This window comes from Leptodactylus fuscus, chromosome 3 (genome assembly GCF_031893055.1).
Source record: "Leptodactylus fuscus isolate aLepFus1 chromosome 3, aLepFus1.hap2, whole genome shotgun sequence".
Classification (NCBI taxonomy): domain Eukaryota; kingdom Metazoa; phylum Chordata; class Amphibia; order Anura; family Leptodactylidae; genus Leptodactylus; species Leptodactylus fuscus.
Genome location: NC_134267.1, coordinates 45982669 through 46002717, shown reverse-complemented (window position 1 = coordinate 46002717; position 20049 = coordinate 45982669). Strand labels below are relative to the sequence as shown.

Below are 20049 nucleotides of genomic sequence, written 5' to 3'. Positions count from 1 at the left end.
GGCCCTCAGCTGTCCGTCCCTGCCCACTTGTCAATTTATTTCTACATTTGTAAGAGGAATAACAGGTTTGATACAATGTAGGGTAGTATTAAAAGATGCTCCAGAATTGTTTTACTATGGGGAATACAGATCCGCCTTCCATGATGTAATTAGGAAGACAGTTGCTGCCTCATTGTTGCAAACCAATAGAGGGCGCTCACTGGAATGTGCAAGCCTGTCTTAAGACAGGATTCCAGTGAAATAACCCAATAATGGCTGCTCCCTTTAGCCTCATGCCCGACCTTCCAAGAGGCCTTTGTTTAGCAATGACGCTGGGATTATTACCAGGTTATAGTCTCTCAATTGAGGACAGCTGTTTCGATCTGGTTGGATCTCATCAGCCCGATGTAGAGAGGACTATAACCTGGTAGAGGTGAGAGGCTTAGACAGGGTTCGGGGGATATTGTCACTCCTTAGGGAGAGACCACCATATAGGTGTGTGGAGACTTGTTAAGCCTTTAGCACTCCACTTCCCATAGTTCCTTGCAAAGTGGAGTGCTAAAGGCTTAACAAGTCTCCACACACCTATATGGTGGTCTCTCCCTAAGGAGTGACAATATCCCCCGAACCCTGTCTAAGCCTCTCACCTCTACCAGGTTATAGTCCTCTCTACATCGGGCTGATGAGATCCAACCAGATCGAAACAGCTGTCCTCGATTGAGAGACTATAACCTGGTAATAATCCCAGCGTCATTGCTAAACAAAGGCCTCTTGGAAGGTCGGGCATGAGGCTAAAGGGAGCAGCCATTATTGGGTTATTTCACTGGAATCCTGTCTTAAGACAGGCTTGCACATTCCAGTGAGCGCCCTCTATTGGTTTGCAACAATGAGGCAGCAACTGTCTTCCTAATTACATCATGGAAGGCGGATTTGCATATTCTTCCCATAGTTCCTTGCAAAGTGGAGTGCTAAAGGCTTAACAAGTCTCCACACACCTATATGGTGGTCTCTCCCTAAGGAGTGACAATATCCCCCGAACTATGGGGAATACAATAATTTACTAAAACAGATATATCAGAAAACCTGTTAAGTCTTTAAAGGGGTATTCCAAACATCTTAGGCTGTGCTCCATTAGAATCCTGACCATCAAAAAGTGTTTTCAAAAATGAGGACAAAAAAAATCCTTTGTGCATGTTTTTTTCATCCAGGAAAATGACAGGTGCCACAGCGAATACCCAACACACCCCATTATAGTCAGTGCGGTCTCTTGGTTTCTGTTCATGTCAGGATTTGAGCACAGACATGAACCTACTTTTACAATGGTATAAAATAATAGGATAATAGCAGCCACTTCAGGATCCCTTCTGGTCTTCATGTCAAGACAGTCGCGGGCTGTAGCTATGATGTGTAGACACCACTAAAGTCATTGCTGGGGCTAGTGACTGGATGTCAACGTGTCATCACTGAAGGTGGCTAAACAGAGACCAGCAGGGTAACCAGCAATTGTTGGCACAGGAATGGCCGGAAATTGATAACTTATTACTTCTAATTGTTAGATTATGCCACTACAAGCAGTTTGTAAAATGTTTAAAGGGACCAAACACATTAAAAAGCGGTGAGCAATGAAAACACACGGACCCCATAGACTATAATGCAGTGTCCGCACGAATCACGCGGCGACAAAAGTACTGCTTGAGTGCAACATTTGCTAGTGTCTAAAAAAAGGCAACAAACTGACTGACTGCAGAACCTAACCGAAAATAAGCCAGTTGTGATACATATGGGCCATTGTTTTCAATAATCCCCTTTCCTTTATGATTGTATGGCTCTGCCAGAGGGTTACAGGCCAAATAGCCTGGAGCTGTCAATAAATTGCATTGCAGGTATGTCGCAACAAATTCCCTTAAGATGACTTGTGAGTATAGCATGAACCTCTCCCTTTCTCCAAGATTATCCCTGGCCAAGTAATCTGAAACTTTCTCCGCTTCAGCTCCGAAAATAAAGCTAGGAGTGGGTAGTGAGTATTATTTATAGACAATCTCTTGGAATTTCTATATGCCGATTATTTCAGATAGAAAGTGACTTTTCGCAGCTTTTTAAAAAATTGTTTAAAAAACCCAAACATTTGGCCGTAAGTATAAAAAATCTAATGCAGGCAGATGTGAAGCAGTTACCCATGAGGCCTTAGTTTGACATCCGTAAATCATAGCCGTGTGCTGGCCATGTTCTCCATAGATAGTACATAGTCCTATTGATTTAAAGACATATTATGTGCATGGCTGATCCACTTTTTTTTAAAAACCAATTGCCATGGATCGTTCATGGCCTCTCTGCTGCTTTTCGAAGACCTGTGGTCTTCAATGGTTGTGTTTTAGTGCCCCGCTTTTGTTACACCGACCAGCAATCTGCATACTCCTATTAAAAATATTGATAACTTATTCTAAGGTCATCAATATCACCAATCAGCTCTTCTAAGTAACCGATACAAAGAGAATAGATCAGGAAGCAGACAGCTCTGTTTTCTATGTAGTGGTCAGACTATGGTATTGCAGATAAGTTCTCATTCACTTGAATAGGAGCTAAGTTAGTCACTCAGTTCAGCACACGGAGAACAGAGTTGTCTGCTTCCTGCTCCATTCTCTGTATATCAAGTCCTGAGAACAGCTAATCGAGGGGGGTACCAGTTATTAGAGCCCTACCAATCCGATAATGACTTATCCTTATGGACGGTCATAAATAGTTTTAACTTGAAAAACCAATTTAAAGACAGTGTTATTTCCAAAAGTCTGAATAACGCCTTATGTTTTTATCTACCTTGGGAAAAATGTAATCTAATTGGTAGCCGTGGGGAGTCTTTGCATTATTTCCACTCATTTTAGACCATATTTTTAGAGATACCTAATTTTTAGTTTTCATAGTATAGTTTGTTATATATTTACTTTCATTACTAGCTTTTTTCGAGAATTACATGATCTTCACGGCGTCTGTCTGACAATGGCTGTCAGCTATTATCGAAGGAGTCAGAGCAGGAGGTGGAGTCAGACTCTACAAAAATGGAGGAGTCAGAGATAGGGGTTAGGCCTATTGATTCACAGAAATGTTTTTAATGGTTGTGTATGTCCATGAGCCCAGAAACATGTGATCTTTTTTTTTTTTTTTTTACAGATTTCGATCCTTATCGGGTCCTTTTTTCTCGACCTGACTTGCCCATTAAAGTCAATGGGCAACTCGGCTGAGATAAACCTGGCTAAGGATCATCATGTTCATTATGTGTGAATATAGCTGAAGGGCCACTGAAGTTGAGGCCGGGATGTCCATTGGTCAGATTTACCATCTTGAATGCTGCTCGGCGGAACTGATCTAACTTGCTGAGTTCAGTTCAGGTTTGGGCCAGTAAATCCGGCTAATACGCAGACCAAGTTTTCCGACCAAGTAGAAGCAATCTAAGGGTATCATGTATCACAAGTGTCTCAGAGAAAGTATTATGTCATGGCCTTATAATAAACCTCCAGCACCCATCGGGCCAGATTTACTAGACATATGGGTAATGCAGTCGCAGAATCTGCAGTTTTGCTGGGAAAATGTCATTATGTGAAACTGGCTTAATGGAAGACAAAAATGATAAAATTTATGGTTTTTGCAAAAATTGCAGAAAAATAGGTGAATACTTTACGCATTAATATAAGACATTTTTTGGAGAATCTGCTGGAAATGTCATAAATGTTTGATAGGTGGGACCCCCATTATCAGAGTAACATGGGTCCCTAGAAATGTCTGACAGCTGCTGCAACCAGTCGCAGACTAAATGGAAAGGTGGCCACAGTTCTCTTAAAACCGTATGAGTTGTGAAGAGCAGAGCGAGCAAGTCTGAGACTGGAATACTTCAAAGGCAGCTTGAAAAGGGGTCACAGCTGTTTTATAACTACAGTATATTGTAAGTCATTTGTAAGGGTTTACTCACATGTCATGCTCATGTCTTTGGTTTGGCTGTGATTTTCTGAAATCAGCTTGTATATGATTTTTACTAGTATGTACATACACCAGTGTATATGGATCTACAATAAGGTCTATCGGACGTATCTGTCTAATTTATGGTCTATTTAGGTCTTATTTTTTTTTCCGACTGCTACAAGCCTGTCTTTTCATTAAATACAGATCCATTTCTTTTAGGTTCTACACCCAACACAACTTGGCTCAAAGGCACAGATATCTCTCTGTAAATTGCGAAGACCTGGAATCATTTTGCTGAAAAATGGCCAATGTTGGGGCACAGCTCGACAGATCCGATGGAGAACAAAACAATGAATTTAGTGATATTATCAAGTCTCGATCTGGTAGGTTGTGAATGTTGTTGTGTGACTGTCTTGTGCTTTGAGCTGTTTATAGATGAATGAGATCCAGTGTAAATGATGGATTGTCATGTTGAAGGGCCACTGAAGTTGAGGCCGGGATGTTCATTGGTCAGATTTACCAATGGTAGATATTTACGGTGTTGTTTACTAGCTGTTACGCACATGAGCTAAATGTTTATGGGGTTGTTTACTAGCTGTTTGCGTAGACACAGATGTCTAAAAACTTATTTTCGCATACATTGTCATCATATTCATATGCAAACGAAGGAATATGTGTGTTGATTCTATGTCTTAGCTTGATCTGTCTTTGGTCTGAGCTCTACATTTCAAGGCCAAGCACGGGCTAAGAAATTTACTATATTATACAGGTCAGTATTGTTCTATTGTAAAATCTTATAGGGGTATTCTCATCTTGGGTGTTCATGACTTACCCCATGAAGATGCCAAAATATGCCCAAGGAGCAAATGTAAATAATTTCTTAAAACCATCAAGCAAGAATTTGTTGGATATTCAATCATCAAACTGTGTTGAAATGTTAGATTGTTTGCTCATGAAACAACATGTATTTCTTCTTAACTATATTTGGCTGTGAAATACAGTGAATGCATTGCAGTGTGAAATGTGGTTAACCCATATGAAACAGGATCATATGGTCACAGTCTCACTTTGGTGTTGATACATGAGTCTTTATTTGTTTCTTCAAGAAGTGTAATAAACCATTTAAAGGGAATCTGTCATCAAAAATCACATTGCCGTGTAGAGCTGTTGGCTAACATTCCAAAAATACTTTTGATTTCCCCAAATGCAGGCTCATTATGGGCAAAATGTGTTATTTTGTAGTATACAAATGAGGATGGAAGTGCAGTGAGGTTACCTCCGGAGCACTGCAAGTCTCCAGCTGCCCAATCCCACCCAACGTCACCAACTAGCCTGAGTCCAGACTTTAACTCTGAACCACTCCTCTGTCATGTGTGAGGCTGTTTCTGGGAGACTAGTGATTGCAGGGAATGGGCAAACATTTGAAGTCTGGCTAGATGGGCTAGGGTGGGCTAAGCCGGAACTCAGCTGACTGATGTGACGTGGGACCACTGCAGCCTGCGTGTTGTTGGCGTCTATGATCCACCTATATTCAGCAAATTGCTTCCGTCGATGGTTTTGCCTGCTCTGGCGTTTCAGCAGCTCTTAAGCTGTCCTGCTGCTGAGCTTGTGTATAGTATGTGAGCTTAAATTTATAACAGTTGTGAAGCCATGTCATATACTGGGATAAAAAGTAGCCTATATATTAATCGAGGTTACAAACTATCTATGTGCTAAATTTCATTTAAATCCGTTCAACCGTTTTTGCGTGATTGAGGAACAAACATCCAAACACACAGACATCCAAACACACAAACTTTCATATTAGTAGGATTATAATATTAGTAGGATGTATAGGGACATAGCCACAGCAGTGCACATCACACAAGTATTGTTTCTGAGAGGACTTATAAGTCCCTCTGCCATATAAGAAGGTGCCATTATTATCAATGGCCTATGATATTTTTGTGATATCGGCATCAAACAAGATTTTCAGGCTGTATACTGTATGCAGTTAAGTAACATAAGAACATAGGGTAGCAAGAAGGTGGGGTACATGGAAGTGAATATGACTACCACAACGTTGGTGTGTAGTCTGTACCCATAGATATACATAGGTTTGCATAGGAGCTGTATTCAGAAAAAAAATATATTTCTAATTAAGAGTCGTAATTTTTGGAAAACTTATAGGAGCAATTCTTTTCAAACGTACTTACCTTTTGACCACTGGTTTGGTTGTTGAGTTATCACATTTAACATTTTAAAGCCTTCCAGTATCTGCTTTTATAAGACTGGACGTAGGCTTTTTTAATGGAAAGCCAAAAATATGAGCTAGCTTGTTGCCTTTGGGTATAATCACCACTGATTTTCTTCTAGACTTCTCAAGGCTCGACTCCCCTTTCAGCTACTGACCTTTTATACGCTACTAAAATAATTGTGAATTAATAGGGGGCCTTTCATTATTCACTCCGAGTCAATCTATTTAACTTTAATGCGGACATTTCTTTTTCCTTTTATAACGCTAATTATAAAGTTATGTCTTTATAGCAATAAATTTATAGTAATCCAATTTACTGGTATAAAATAGTTGCATGACTTTCAGTTCTTACATTCCTATGGAACTGATTAATGTTGAAGTACTTTACATGGGTTTGGTTGGAGTGTTTCGATGCAAATAGTCACTGGTTGAGAAGTTCTGAAGAATCCTCTTTTGTGCAAGTTGAAAGGAAAATGAAAAAATCCTAAACATAAAAATGGTTATGGATTTCGACACAGTCAGGACCCGTGTAGATCAGCTGTTTTTCCCTGACGGTAGCTTCCGTCACTGTTTATATGCTGTGAACTTCATGGCTCACTTGCTGGCTTTTTCATAGGGCCAGCGAGTACTACAGCGGTGGTTTGTGGAGGTCTTGACAGTCGGACCGCACTGCTGCAAAACTGATCCAAAATCTTAAGAATAGGCTTCAATATCAGGACCAAATTCCTGTTTATGAACTTACCCAAAGGGGCAACACTTAATCTTTGGGTTGTACTGCAGTAGGCTCCTGCTTACTATCTGACTATAATGAGGACATGGTCAAGGTTTTGGGATACATTGCGAACAGGGTTATGGAGTCAGTAGGCCAAACCGCTGTCTCCTCTATTATTCCACAGACTGGTTCTACACGGTCAGGCTAGGTTCACACCTACACCTGTATTCTGTTCAGGGTTTCTGTCCCCGAATCCACTTGATTTCTCCCCGCATTTTTCCACATTTTTTGGGTGGAAACCAGGCGGGTAAACGCTTTTTAAGAGGATTAGGTTTCTGTTCTTCAGGTCCTCAAGTGGACCCGAAAAATGGAAATCCGAACGCAGGTATGAACCTAGCATCCATCAGAAGTGGTAAAGCTCTTTAACATCTCTACCTGTTCAGGGACTCTGCGCCACCCTCCGCTCGTACACTGCGGTGCAGGAGGCGAGTTCAGTTTTTGTTGCACTGTGTGAACACTGCTCTATTATCTATCCTCTGTAATTGAATTTCCACCACACCGATCTCCTGCACCTTGTTTCCCTATGTTCATCAAATAGTTAATTCTAGCCTTGCCTGTGTGATTGACCGCCTGTCTACCAATCAAGCCTAGGGCGGGTCTTGGTCTTCCTATATACAGGTCATCAGCCACACAGGCTTGCTGGCTATTGTGACTCTGTCCTTGACTTTGTCCCTGCTTAGCTCCTCTTCTTCTACTATTGTATTACTGACCTCTGACCCTTGGCTTCCCTTGTGACTGTTCTTTTGGATTACAATTTTGTACTGTCTTGCTCGACTGTTACCGGACTTTTGGCTAGCTGACCTCACTTTGCTGTTGTTTGTCTTGTCTGCGTTCTATGTTGTCACATTTATATAGGAAGGGCTTGCCAACCAGTTGTCCTCTTCTGCCTAGGGCAGTGAGGCGAGCAGGTAGGGGCAGCGTTGGGTTGAGCTTACGGCTCTCTGTCTTGTCTTGCCCCTTCCCCCAGGGTTTCCAGCAGTTACTGAGGAATTGCTCCTATTGCAATTCCCTTACAAGCTCCTCTAATTTATAAGAAAAGCCAGTGGTTTACTTTCTATGAAAGTAAATATGCTACAAACTATCTGATTAATTATACAATATTAAATAAATAAATGTATTCTATAATAAAAAATAATTATCCATTTTATTTTGAAGCAAAGTGTCTGCGCTGGTAACTTTTATCTGACTATGACTCCAGCGCCAGCCAAAATTGACTCCACATCTCAGGTTTCCTTATCTATTTCTCAGGCTTTATTATGATACAAAATAGGAAAGGAAGAGATGAAGGGCTGGAATATTTTTCTGCATTTTCTGTGTTTATGCTCCTTTAAAGGGGTTCCCACAATACACATTTATAGTCCGTCCAAATTTAAGATGTTCGACTGAAGCTTGCTACTATGTAACCATGGCCAAGCTGGAATGATTTCTGTGATGTATTAGGAAACTCCTAATGTTTTCTCTTGGATTGTTAACCCTTTTAGAATTGCCGTGTTTGTTAGCTACATATTTATATTTTTCAGGCATATTTTACATAATATTTATTTATTTAAAGGGTTATCTAGTTTCTGGTATTGATGGCCTATCTTAAGGATATGTCATCAGTTTTAGACCTGCTGGGGTTTGACACCCAGGATCCCTGCAGATCAGCTGTTTCCAGATAGTGCAACACCTGGTATTGTTTACATGCCAGGGGTCGCAACGCTCACTTGCTGTACAAACGGTAGTGGCAGGATTTGCTACTACAGCACCAGCCCAATAGCAATGCTGTACCGATTTTAACTTTAGAACTAAGGACAACGTTTAACATTATAATATACCTATGGTATTCATGGGGTGCCATTTGTTTTTCTGGGAGGTTGACAAGTTGGCAACACAGAAAAGGAGCTTTGTGACCTGTTCATTCTTCTCCGTCAGTTCTGTTTTATTAACTAGGCAAAATAAACAGTAATAGTCTCACAGTCAGCCCACACCTTCTTCCCAGCCATAAAAAACAGGAAGGCGATATTAGGAAGAGAAAGGAGACTTCTTTGTTCCTTACCAATGGTACTGCCTTGATAAAACTCATCTTGTTATGATGTTAAATTTTACAAATTGATTAAAATGTTGATGTAAAAGTTGGTGATTTCTGAATTTCATTTTTTTTTGTCATTGTAATTTTGTAAATTAATACTGTGGATCCAAAACAAGGGTCCAAGAGGGGGTCCAAAACATGGATGAGGAACAGATCTTTACATTGTACTTTTGGTTTATTCTTCACTTCTGGTGTTGGCTGTCAAATTCTGACAAATAATAGCCATCAAAAATACTGCATGTAAAATTGGTGTAACTCTTATTGGGGCGCACCAAAGTAAGGTAGCCTCACCCCTAGTAAAGCAAAAAGCTGTATAGAAGAAGAAAGTATTTTATGCTTCATACTGTAAATTAAAGGTTCTTCAGATAGTGTTGGATAGAACATATTAGTGTATTAGTGCATCTCAATAAATTAGAATATCATCAAAAAGTTTTTTGTGTTTTTTTAGTAATTCAATTGAAAAAATGAACTCCATATATTGTATTAAGTCATTACAAACAGAGTGAACTTTTGTTCCATTGTTTCTTTCTGTTAATGTTGATGATTATTGCTTACAGCCAAGGAAAACCTAAAAGTCATTATCTCAGAAAATTAGAATATTATATAAGACCAACTGTAAAAAAAAATAATGCAGAAATGTTGGCCAAATGAAAAGTCTGTCCAGTAAATGCCCTCAATACTTGGTGGGGGCTCTTTTTGCATGAATGACTGCATCAATGCAGCAATGTGGTATGGAGGGGTCAGTCTGTGGCACTGCAGAGGTGTTATGGAAGCCCAGGTTGTATGATAGCAGCCTTTAGCTCGTCTGCATTGTTGGATCTGGGGTCTCTTATCTTCCTCTTGACAATACTCAATAGATTCTCTATGGGGTTAAGGTCAGGTGAGCTTGCTGGCCAATCATGCACAGTGATACTGTGGTTACTAAACCAGGTCTTGGTACTTTTGGTAGTGTGGACAGGGGCCAAGTCATGTTGGAAAATGAAAATTCCATCTCCATAAAGCTTGTGGGCAGAGGGAAGCATGAAGTTCTCTAGAATTCCCTGGTAGACGGCTGCACTGACTTTGGTCTTGATAAAACACAGTGGACCTACACCAGCAGATGACATGGCTGCCAAACCATCAGTGATTGTGGAAACTTCACACGAGACCTCAAGCAACTTGGATTATGTACAGCCTCTCCATTCTTCCTCCAGACTATGGAACCCTGAATTCCAAATGAAATCCAAAATTTATTTGCATCTGAAAACACCTTTGACCACCTAACTTTTTGATGATATTCTAATTTATTAAGATGCACTAGTATATACTGATCAAATATTTTGAAGGTTTTTTTGTAGGCTGACAATGGTTCTATGCTCTCATGTTACAAAAATTTTCCAATTGAGTTTTCCTTCCTGCTTACATTTCTGCTGTCTTCTCTGCCGTAAGCTCTTTTAGTTCCGAGATTTGCAGCCAAAGTTGGCCACCTGTGATTTCTTTTCCTCCCACTTGTCTCATTATCTTGATAGAATCCAGTGTGAGAGTAACTCTATTACAGAGGCTTTCCTCAACAGTGTTGGCGCTGTGCCATGCCTTCTCTCAGTTGACACTGAGGATATGCTCCAGGCAATGGATACCCACTTGTCACTGTTATATATTGCACTTCTGTTTAGACGTGGGAGGCAATATGGAATGAAGGTATAAAATGCATAAAAACTCCATGCAAACAAAAGTGTTTAGAGACCTTGATTTCCAAAATATTACAATATGTACAAATAGGACTATCCGTACTTAATTATAAGGAAATTTTTGATAGACCTGCTGTACCTTAAGGGACACTAAAAGTAAACCATAAGAGCAATAGTTATACAGTAAAGCCTATACATATCCATATGGATGTTTTTAGACTTTCTCCGAATTGGAAATGTGTGAGCTAAAGTAATGATCCTGGGGGAGTAGACATTTTTATGGACTTCCTACCAAATGAGAACTTAAAAGGACAGCTTTCTGGCACCAATAGATAACATTCAACAGCATGGTAAATATAGATAACTTAGATTGAACTTTAAAGGTGTCTATACCCATTAGATAGAAGTGGGTTAATGGTTGAACAACTGTTCCATATAAGATCTCTTCTTAGATGGAGCCATGCACATTTTAGTCCATATCGACCATTAGAGTCAAAGATTTTCAGTGACCCCGGCCTTAAGGACAAACAATGTTTATGGGAAATTTCTTTCATGAAAGATCATTCATAGAGTAGCAGTTCTCATGTCCGAGTATCAGAATTATGCCCAAAACCAGGAAATGTGGCAAAATAGCAAAATAAGTGACATTTGCTACTGCTCCATAGTCAGTGCTTTGGTCCTTTCCATAGGGGCTTTGTTCCTGCAATTACATACTCTTAGGGTAAGTTCACACGATGTAACGTTGAGCGTGATCTGGCACGTATACACGTGCCGGCAGATGACGCGCTCAAAATGCTCCCATCACGGGCACAAAATAATGCGGCGTATACGCTCCAAATTCCCATTGAAATCAATAGGATCTTTTACGGCGTGCAAACTCTGACACGCCATATACGTGTCAGATCACGCTCAACGTTACATTGTGTGAACTTACCCTTATACTTGACTGCTGTGGCTAGACATAGTATACAATGGAAACCATCTATCACATGGGTTATTTTGACACATCATCATTGCACCAGGCAAACGAAACCCAGCAAGGAGCAGCAGAGCTGGAATGGTGAGGGATTAGTGACAGGAGCCCCCAATGATCTTGAGTCCTGAAACTCTTCAGAAACTTTATAAAGTACACATGTATCAATGAATGTAGGTGACATACGGATAAGTATAACTGCTAGGACAAACTACTCTGGGTTTCTTTGTAGAGTGTAACCAAACAGTCACCAAGATCTATGTAAGAGTTGTATACACAACATGGTGTTTTAGTAGATGACATGTTATATTTGATATCAGAAAGAAGGAATTAGATGGGCATCTCATTCAATATCCGCTGTCTATCTGGTTACATTATAACTTGATTTCTTTATTATGTCCACCAGGTTATTGAACTTCTCAGTTCTGACTAACCTCGCCGCTATCTCATACCTGTCCAATAAAACGACAGATAAAGCTACGCCAGGATAACTGGTTATCTTTATCTGCACTTGCATCTACAAACTATTTCTTGTTGTTAGTTATATTATTCTCCTTATTGTAGTGTCTGTATCACAAAGATTCTAAAGTAATTCCTCACGACTGACACTATATTTACTTGCCTTAGATACAATTCACACAGCCGTGTTCAGGCCACAAAACACAAGCTACAGTATGTATCATCCGGTAAATGCAGATGATACATGGACTGTGTTTCTCAGCCATTGCCTTTGGTTTCCATTGGACAACAATAATACTTCCGAGCTTACTGTCAAAGGGATCAGTAGTAGAGATGAGCGAACACTAAAATGTTCGAGGTTCGAAATTCGATTCGAACAGCCGCTCACTGTTCGAGTGTTCGAATGGGTTTCGAACCCCATTATAGTCTATGGGGAACATAAACTCGTTAAGGGGGAAACCCAAATTCGTGTCTGGAGGGTCACCAAGTCCACTATGACACCCCAGGAAATGATACCAACACCCTGGAATGACACTGGGACAGCAGGGGAAGCATGTCTGGGGGCATAAAAGTCACTTTATTTCATGGAAATCCCTGTCAGTTTGCGATTTTCGCAAGCTAACTTTTCCCCATAGAAATGCATTGGCCAGTGCTGATTGGCCAGAGTACGGAACTCGACCAATCAGCGCTGGCTCTGCTGGAGGAGGCGGAGTCTAAGATAGCTCCACACCAGTCTCCATTCAGGTCCGACCTTAGACTCCGCCTCCTCCGGCAGAGCCAGCGCTGATTGGCCGAAGGCTGGCCAATGCATTCCTATGCGAATGCAGACTTAGCAGTGCTGAGTCAGTTTTGCTCAACTACACATCTGATGCACACTCGGCACTGCTACATCAGATGTAGCAATCTGATGTAGCAGAGCCGAGGGTGCACTAGAACCCCTGTGCAAACTCAGTTCACGCTAATAGAATGCATTGGCCAGCGCTGATTGGCCAATGCATTCTATTAGCCCGATGAAGTAGAGCTGAATGTGTGTGCTAAGCACACACATTCAGCACTGCTTCATCAAGCCAATACAATGCATTAGCCAGTGCTGATTGGCCAGAGTACGGAATTCGGCCAATCAGCGCTGGCCAATGCATTCTATTAGCCCGATGAAGTAGAGCTGAATGTGTGTGCTAAGCACACACATTCAGCACTGCTTCATCAAGCCAATACAATGCATTAGCCAGTGCTGATTGGCCAGAGTACGGAATTCGGCCAATCAGCGCTGGCTCTGCTGGAGGAGGCGGAGTCTAAGGTCGCTCCACACCAGTCTCCATTCAGGTCCGACCTTAGACTCCGCCTCCTCCGGCAGAGCCAGCGCTGATTGGCCGAAGGCTGGCCAATGCATTCCTATGCGAATGCAGACTTAGCAGTGCTGAGTCAGTTTTGCTCAACTACACATCTGATGCACACTCGGCACTGCTACATCAGATGTAGCAATCTGATGTAGCAGAGCCGAGGGTGCACTAGAACCCCTGTGCAAACTCAGTTCACGCTAATAGAATGCATTGGCCAGCGCTGATTGGCCAATGCATTCTATTAGCCCGATGAAGTAGAGCTGAATGTGTGTGCTAAGCACACACATTCAGCACTGCTTCATCAAGCCAATACAATGCATTAGCCAGTGCTGATTGGCCAGAGTACGGAATTCGGCCAATCAGCGCTGGCTCTGCTGGAGGAGGCGGAGTCTAAGGTCGCTCCACACCAGTCTCCATTCAGGTCCGACCTTAGACTCCGCCTCCTCCGGCAGAGCCAGCGCTGATTGGCCGAAGGCTGGCCAATGCATTCCTATGCGAATGCAGACTTAGCAGTGCTGAGTCAGTTTTGCTCAACTACACATCTGATGCACACTCGGCACTGCTACATCAGATGTAGCAATCTGATGTAGCAGAGCCGAGGGTGCACTAGAACCCCTGTGCAAACTCAGTTCACGCTAATAGAATGCATTGGCCAGCGCTGATTGGCCAATGCATTCTATTAGCCCGATGAAGTAGAGCTGAATGTGTGTGCTAAGCACACACATTCAGCTCTACTTCATCGGGCTAATAGAATGCATTGGCCAGCGCTGATTGGCCAGAGTACGGAACTCGACCAATCAGCGCTGGCTCTGCTGGAGGAGGCGGAGTCTAAGGTCGGACCTGAATGGAGACTGGTGTGGAGCGATCTTAGACTCCGCCTCCTCCAGCAGAGCCAGCGCTGATTGGCCGAATTCCGTACTCTGGCCAATCAGCACTGGCTAATGCATTGTATTGGCTTGATGAAGCAGTGCTGAATGTGTGTGCTTAGCACACACATTCAGCTCTACTTCATCGGGCTAATAGAATGCATTGGCCAATCAGCGCTGGCCAATGCATTCTATTAGCGTGAACTGAGTTTGCACAGGGGTTCTAGTGCACCCTCGGCTCTGCTACATCAGATTGCTACATCTGATGTAGCAGTGCCGAGTGTGCATCAGATGTGTAGTTGAGCAAAACTGACTCAGCACTGCTAAGTATGCATTCGCATAGGAATGCATTGGCCAGCCTTCGGCCAATCAGCGCTGGCTCTGCCGGAGGAGGCGGAGTCTAAGGTCGGACCTGAATGGAGACTGGTGTGGAGCGACCTTAGACTCCGCCTCCTCCAGCAGAGCCAGCGCTGATTGGTCGAGTTCCGTACTCTGGCCAATCAGCGCTGGCCAATGCATTCTATTAGCCCGATGAAGTAGAGCTGAATGTGTGTGCTTAGCACACACATTCAGCTCTACTTCATCAGGCTAATAGAATACATTGGCCAATCAGCGCTGGCCAATGCATTCTATTAGCTTGATGAAGCAGAGTGTGCACAAGGGTTCAAGCGCACCCTCGGCTCTGATGTAGCAGAGCTGAGGGTGCACAAGGGTTCAAGTGCACCCTCGGCTCTCCTACATCAGAGCCGAGGGTGCGCTTGAACCCTTGTGCAGCCTCGGCTCTGCTACATCAGAGCCGAGGGTGCGCTTGAACCCTTGTGCACACTCTGCTTCATCAAGCTAATAGAATGCATTGGCCAGCACTGATTGGCCAGAGTACGGAATTCGGCCAATCAGCGCTGGCCAATGCATCCCTATGGGAAAAAGTTTATCTCACAAAAATCACAATTAAACACCCGATAGAGCCCCAAAAAGTTATTTTTAATAACATTCCCCCCTAAATAAAGGTTATCCCTAGCTATCCCTGCCTGTACAGCTATCCCTGTCTCATAGTCACAAAGTTCACATTCTCATATGACCCGGATTTGAAATCCACTATTCGTCTAAAATGGAGGTCACCTGATTTCGGCAGCCAATGACTTTTTCCAATTTTTTTCAATGCCCCCAGTGTCGTAGTTCCTGTCCCACCTCCCCTGCGCTGTTATTGGTGCAAAAAAGGCGCCAGGGAAGGTGGGAGGGGAATCGAATTTTGGCGCACTTTACCACGTGGTGTTCGATTCGATTCGAACATGGCGAACACCCTGATATCCGATCGAACATGTGTTCGATAGAACACTGTTCGCTCATCTCTAATCAGTAGCTTTTCTATGAGTGGGATTCTCAATTATATTACCATGTGGAATCCTTGTACCGTGTTAGACAGGAGATATGAAATATAAAAAATTGAGATTCTTCAGTAGTTGAGACCTTTTTTAATGGCTAACTAAAATGATGACAGATTGCAAGCTTTTGAGGCTGCTAGGCCTCTTTGTCAGGCATAAATTATTAGAAGAGGGAATGTCGCTGCTTTAGGGGTCCCACATTTGGTGGCAGGTTCCCTTTAACTGTAATAAAAAGATTATTATGCTGCTGCACATACACATAGACCAACTAATGTTGAACACGTGTTTCGGCCTAGATGGAGCTAGTGTTTGTTTTTGTTTTTATGTCTTTTTGTTTCATTTTTTCCCAAATATGATCAGAAATAACCTTAGTCCGCCAATCTAAATCCTTTTATATGTACTACAGTTCTATTTTGTAAGCAGGGTGTGGTCACTTATGTCATATGGCTCACTTTTTCCTAATTCTATAATGAATTAATCAGTTGTCAGTAAAAACAGAACACACCCCGGGTGACCTAAAAAGTAAAAATAAAATTGAACTTTTTTTTTTCTATTTTATGATGCCACATACAACATGCTGCCAAAATACCAGTGCTATGTATTGACCAAATAACATTTTTGTGCAGTTTCTTAGATAATAGATATACAGTTCTAACCTATATACACTGAAAATTAAAGGGATCCTATCTTTCAAACACATTTTTTTCTGAGTAACACGTCGGAATAGCCTTAAAAAGGCTATTCTTCTCCTACCTTTTGTTGTCTTCTCCATCACCGCCTCCATCTTCTTCAGCAATGTCCTCTTCACTCGTCTTCTTCCGGAGCAGGTTTTGGCCTTGGGCAGAGCAGACTACGCATGCCCACAGGCCACAAGAAAATGGCCGCTTACACAGTATTGTAAGCGGCCATTTTCTCGTGACCTGTGGGCATGCGCAGTCTGTTTGCCCGAGGCCTAGAAGTCTGAAACCTGCGCTGGAAGAAGAGGATGAAGAGGACGTTGCTGAAGAAGATGGAGGCAGTGCTGGAGAGTTTTCTGGCAGCATTGGGTACGCCCCCAGTGCTGTTTGAGCACTGGGGCCCGCCCCCAGTGCTGCGAGATAACTCATTTGCATACTGACAAAAATCGGGATTCCTACGGAACGGTGGTGCAGAGAAGACAACGAAAGGTAGAAGAAGAATAGCCTTTGAATTTCAAAAATTCTTCCATAAAATGCATTTTAAAATCCATTCTGCTGTGTACTCCTGCTGATGCTGCTGGGCCTTCACATAGGATGGGTGCAACCTTCCTTCGTGCACCTTTGTGCACCTCTCAGCCAATCACAAGCAGACCTTGTCTATTTAAATCTACTGAGCCCCGTGCAATATAGGATCCAAGTCTGCTAGTTCCTGAGAAAGTATCTTGATCCTTTGTTCCTATCTGATTCCCTATTTATTGATCTCAGTCTATTTTCTGACTTTGCTCCTGAGTTTGAACCTTTTCAGCTGACCTTATATGACCTCTGCTTGTCGCTGACCTGTGAACCTGAGCTGCCCATTTTGATGTTTTGGCTTGTTTATGACTTATCACACTTGCTGCTTACCACTGACCTTCTGCCTGGCCTTGACCACTCTTTTGCCTGACCCTCTGGTGCTTTGCACTGGCATCTCTTTGGCCCTTGGTCAGCTGTCACCTATACCGCGACCACATTGAGAGATTGTGACCTGGTAGTCTCCCTGTAATGAAGAATAGAATCTCGCTATATCTCCCCCAGGTTTTTAACTTGTACGGTCCAGTACTGGTCTTGAGTAGGCCTCAGCTCCAGGTGTGAGTCCTTGGCTTATTACTGGGCCAGAAAAAGGCTGCAGACCCTGCAATCCAATGTAGATCTATGGAGTGAAAGGAGGTGTGTGGTTCTGTCCTGTAACCCTGAGTCCTGTGAGACAAAGTTGTACTTGTTTTGTTATTGTGCCTAATAGTAAGCCACATGTATAGTTAGGCACAAAGTACATTGTCCAACTAAAACTGCTTTACATCTATGGGACCTACTTCAGCAGGGTCAGCCGTTGCACCAATACATGACCACCCAGATTGCACACCTTGATGTGCCTACGCGTTACAATGTCTGTTATGATAACGTATATGCAAGTGAGTAGAAGAATTCACCTGGACAGTTGCATAAGCAGAACTTAGAAGGACATCACATGAGAAGTGTGAGCACCGAGAAGCTTCCCCATGTAATATGTAGTGGTGGGAGTTATATTACTTGTGAATTACAGATTGTATACTTTCTCCTGATTGCCTGGTCCTAGTTTAGCTCTATATTTAATCCAAACACTCCGTGTATTTGCTTGCATGGTATTTGCTTACTGTTTGTTATGTTTGACTGTAGGCAAATGTCGTGTTTGAAAACCTAAAAAAGTGTGCTGTGCCTTTTAATATTTCTTCATGTGAAATTGTAGACAGTTTTTGCCTCTTTGATGTTGGTAACAAGTTGTTTAGTCACTACACCCACAATTGAAAAGGGTGGACTCACATATGGCATATTTGTTGCAGAATTTTGGTTGTGAAATCCGCCCAAAACAGTCACATAGTGATTAGCAGATGACATTTCTTATATTTGATATCATAAAGCAGGGGATAGATGGAAATCTAATCTAGTGTCTATCTGGTCTTTTGCAATTGGGCAGGTTGCATTATAACTTAATTTCATTGTTATGAAGGCTCTTCCACAGTATAATTTAACTTTTATGTGCGCACATGCCCTTGAGAATTGTAAACTTCTTAAAAAACCACTCCTGTCATTTAAGGTGTGAACGCATTAAGCGTCCTACATATACATCAATAGCTGCTGGCTGATAACTATTCCTCCTGTCCGTCCTCCCGTTCTCCGATTGAATATGCCTGTCATCTGCCAACAGGAATGTCAGGATATCACCATATTCATTAGATGGTTACCAAAATTTGTGTACTTGGCTGCACTTCAGCCAATGTTTATAAGAAATGAAAGTATAAATTCTGCAATATACCCTATATATCTAAATTAGTGTAATGAAAATTGATAAAATTGATGATGGTGTCAGAGGTGGGTGGTATTGCGGTATCGTTAATGTTGTTAATATAGCTCTACTTACATTTGTCTATTAAATTATCCATTGTCAGTGATCAACTATATTGTATAGCTAATTCTACTGATTCTCATTCCTTGTATTCCCAGTTGTGATGGACTCCTTGTGTAGGATGCTTTGCATTCGCTGAGTGCATAGTCTTCTAACACGTGGCACTGGCAGTGTCCCAGATCTCAATACAATGAGTACAGTAGTCTCCCACTCTCTGAATGGATGGTTTCAGAGCCAAAATGTCTTTGCATGAGGCCCTCGGAGTGCAAAGGCAGTTCAGCTAGATCAGCCTGACAAAGCTTAGAGAACAAAATAACTGTCCTTGAAAGTGTGGCAGGCGACCCTTGGTTTTTTTTAACCCTTGCTTGCATATTAACCAACATGCCAACCACATAAAAAGGCTCACATTTATCAATGTCATCTAATTTACTTTTAATACAAGCGGCAACATGTGCCTGAACAATCCTCAGATTTTCTATAGAATTTTTTTTTATTATATAAGTAACTTACATTTTTGTAATATTAGATGATAGGCACACTAACATTTGTTCTTGTTTGTATTAACAATTAGATAAACTAATGCATATTATATTTTATAATTGTTGGTTAATATCTTAGGTGAGTCATCTCTTTCTTGGTGGTTTCTATTCAGATCTTACTAGAATTCCTTACCCTTAAAGAGGACCTTTCATGGATTTGGGCACAGGCAGTTCTACATACCGCTGGAAAGCCGACAGTGCGCTAAATTCAGCACACTGTCGGCTTTCCCGATCTGTGCCCCAGGTAAAGAGCTTTTGGTCCCGGTACCGTAGCTCCTTACAGTCAGAAGGGCGTTCCTGTCAGTCAGTCAAGAACGCCCTTCTCCACAGCAGCGCCTATAGCCGCTGTACAGTGTGAGCGGGGAAGAACGCCCCCTCCCCTCCTGATAATACTCGTCTATGAACGAGCACTGTGAGCGAGGGAGGGGGCGTTCCTCCCCGCTCTCACTGTACAGCGCGATAGGCACTGCTGCGGTGAAGGACGTACCTGACTGACTGTCAGGAACGCACTTCTGACTGTAAAGAGCTACGGTACCGGGACCGAAAGTTCTTTACCCGGGGCACAGATCAGGAAAGCCGACCGTGCGCTGAATTCAGCGCACTGTCGGCTTTCCAGCAGTATATAGAACTGCCTGTGCCCCAAACCATGAAAGGTCCTCTTTAAGTGTACCTTTAGGACTGTGTATGAGTTCAGTGTGCTATCTGGGTTTTTCCTGGT

General features: G+C 42.3%; 1 protein-coding gene across 2 annotated transcripts in view; it reads left to right on the top strand.

The window, feature by feature from the left end:
• Positions 1-20049, top strand: part of UTRN (utrophin) — a 497025-nt gene that overhangs the window by 2483 nt on the left and 474493 nt on the right. For both annotated transcript variants that reach the window (XM_075267488.1, XM_075267486.1), the window contains exon 2: positions 4150-4313. In XM_075267488.1, coding sequence (XP_075123589.1) covers positions 4232-4313 — 82 coding nt within the window. In that variant the 5' untranslated portion in view covers positions 4150-4231. The remainder of the gene's footprint in view (positions 1-4149; positions 4314-20049) is intronic.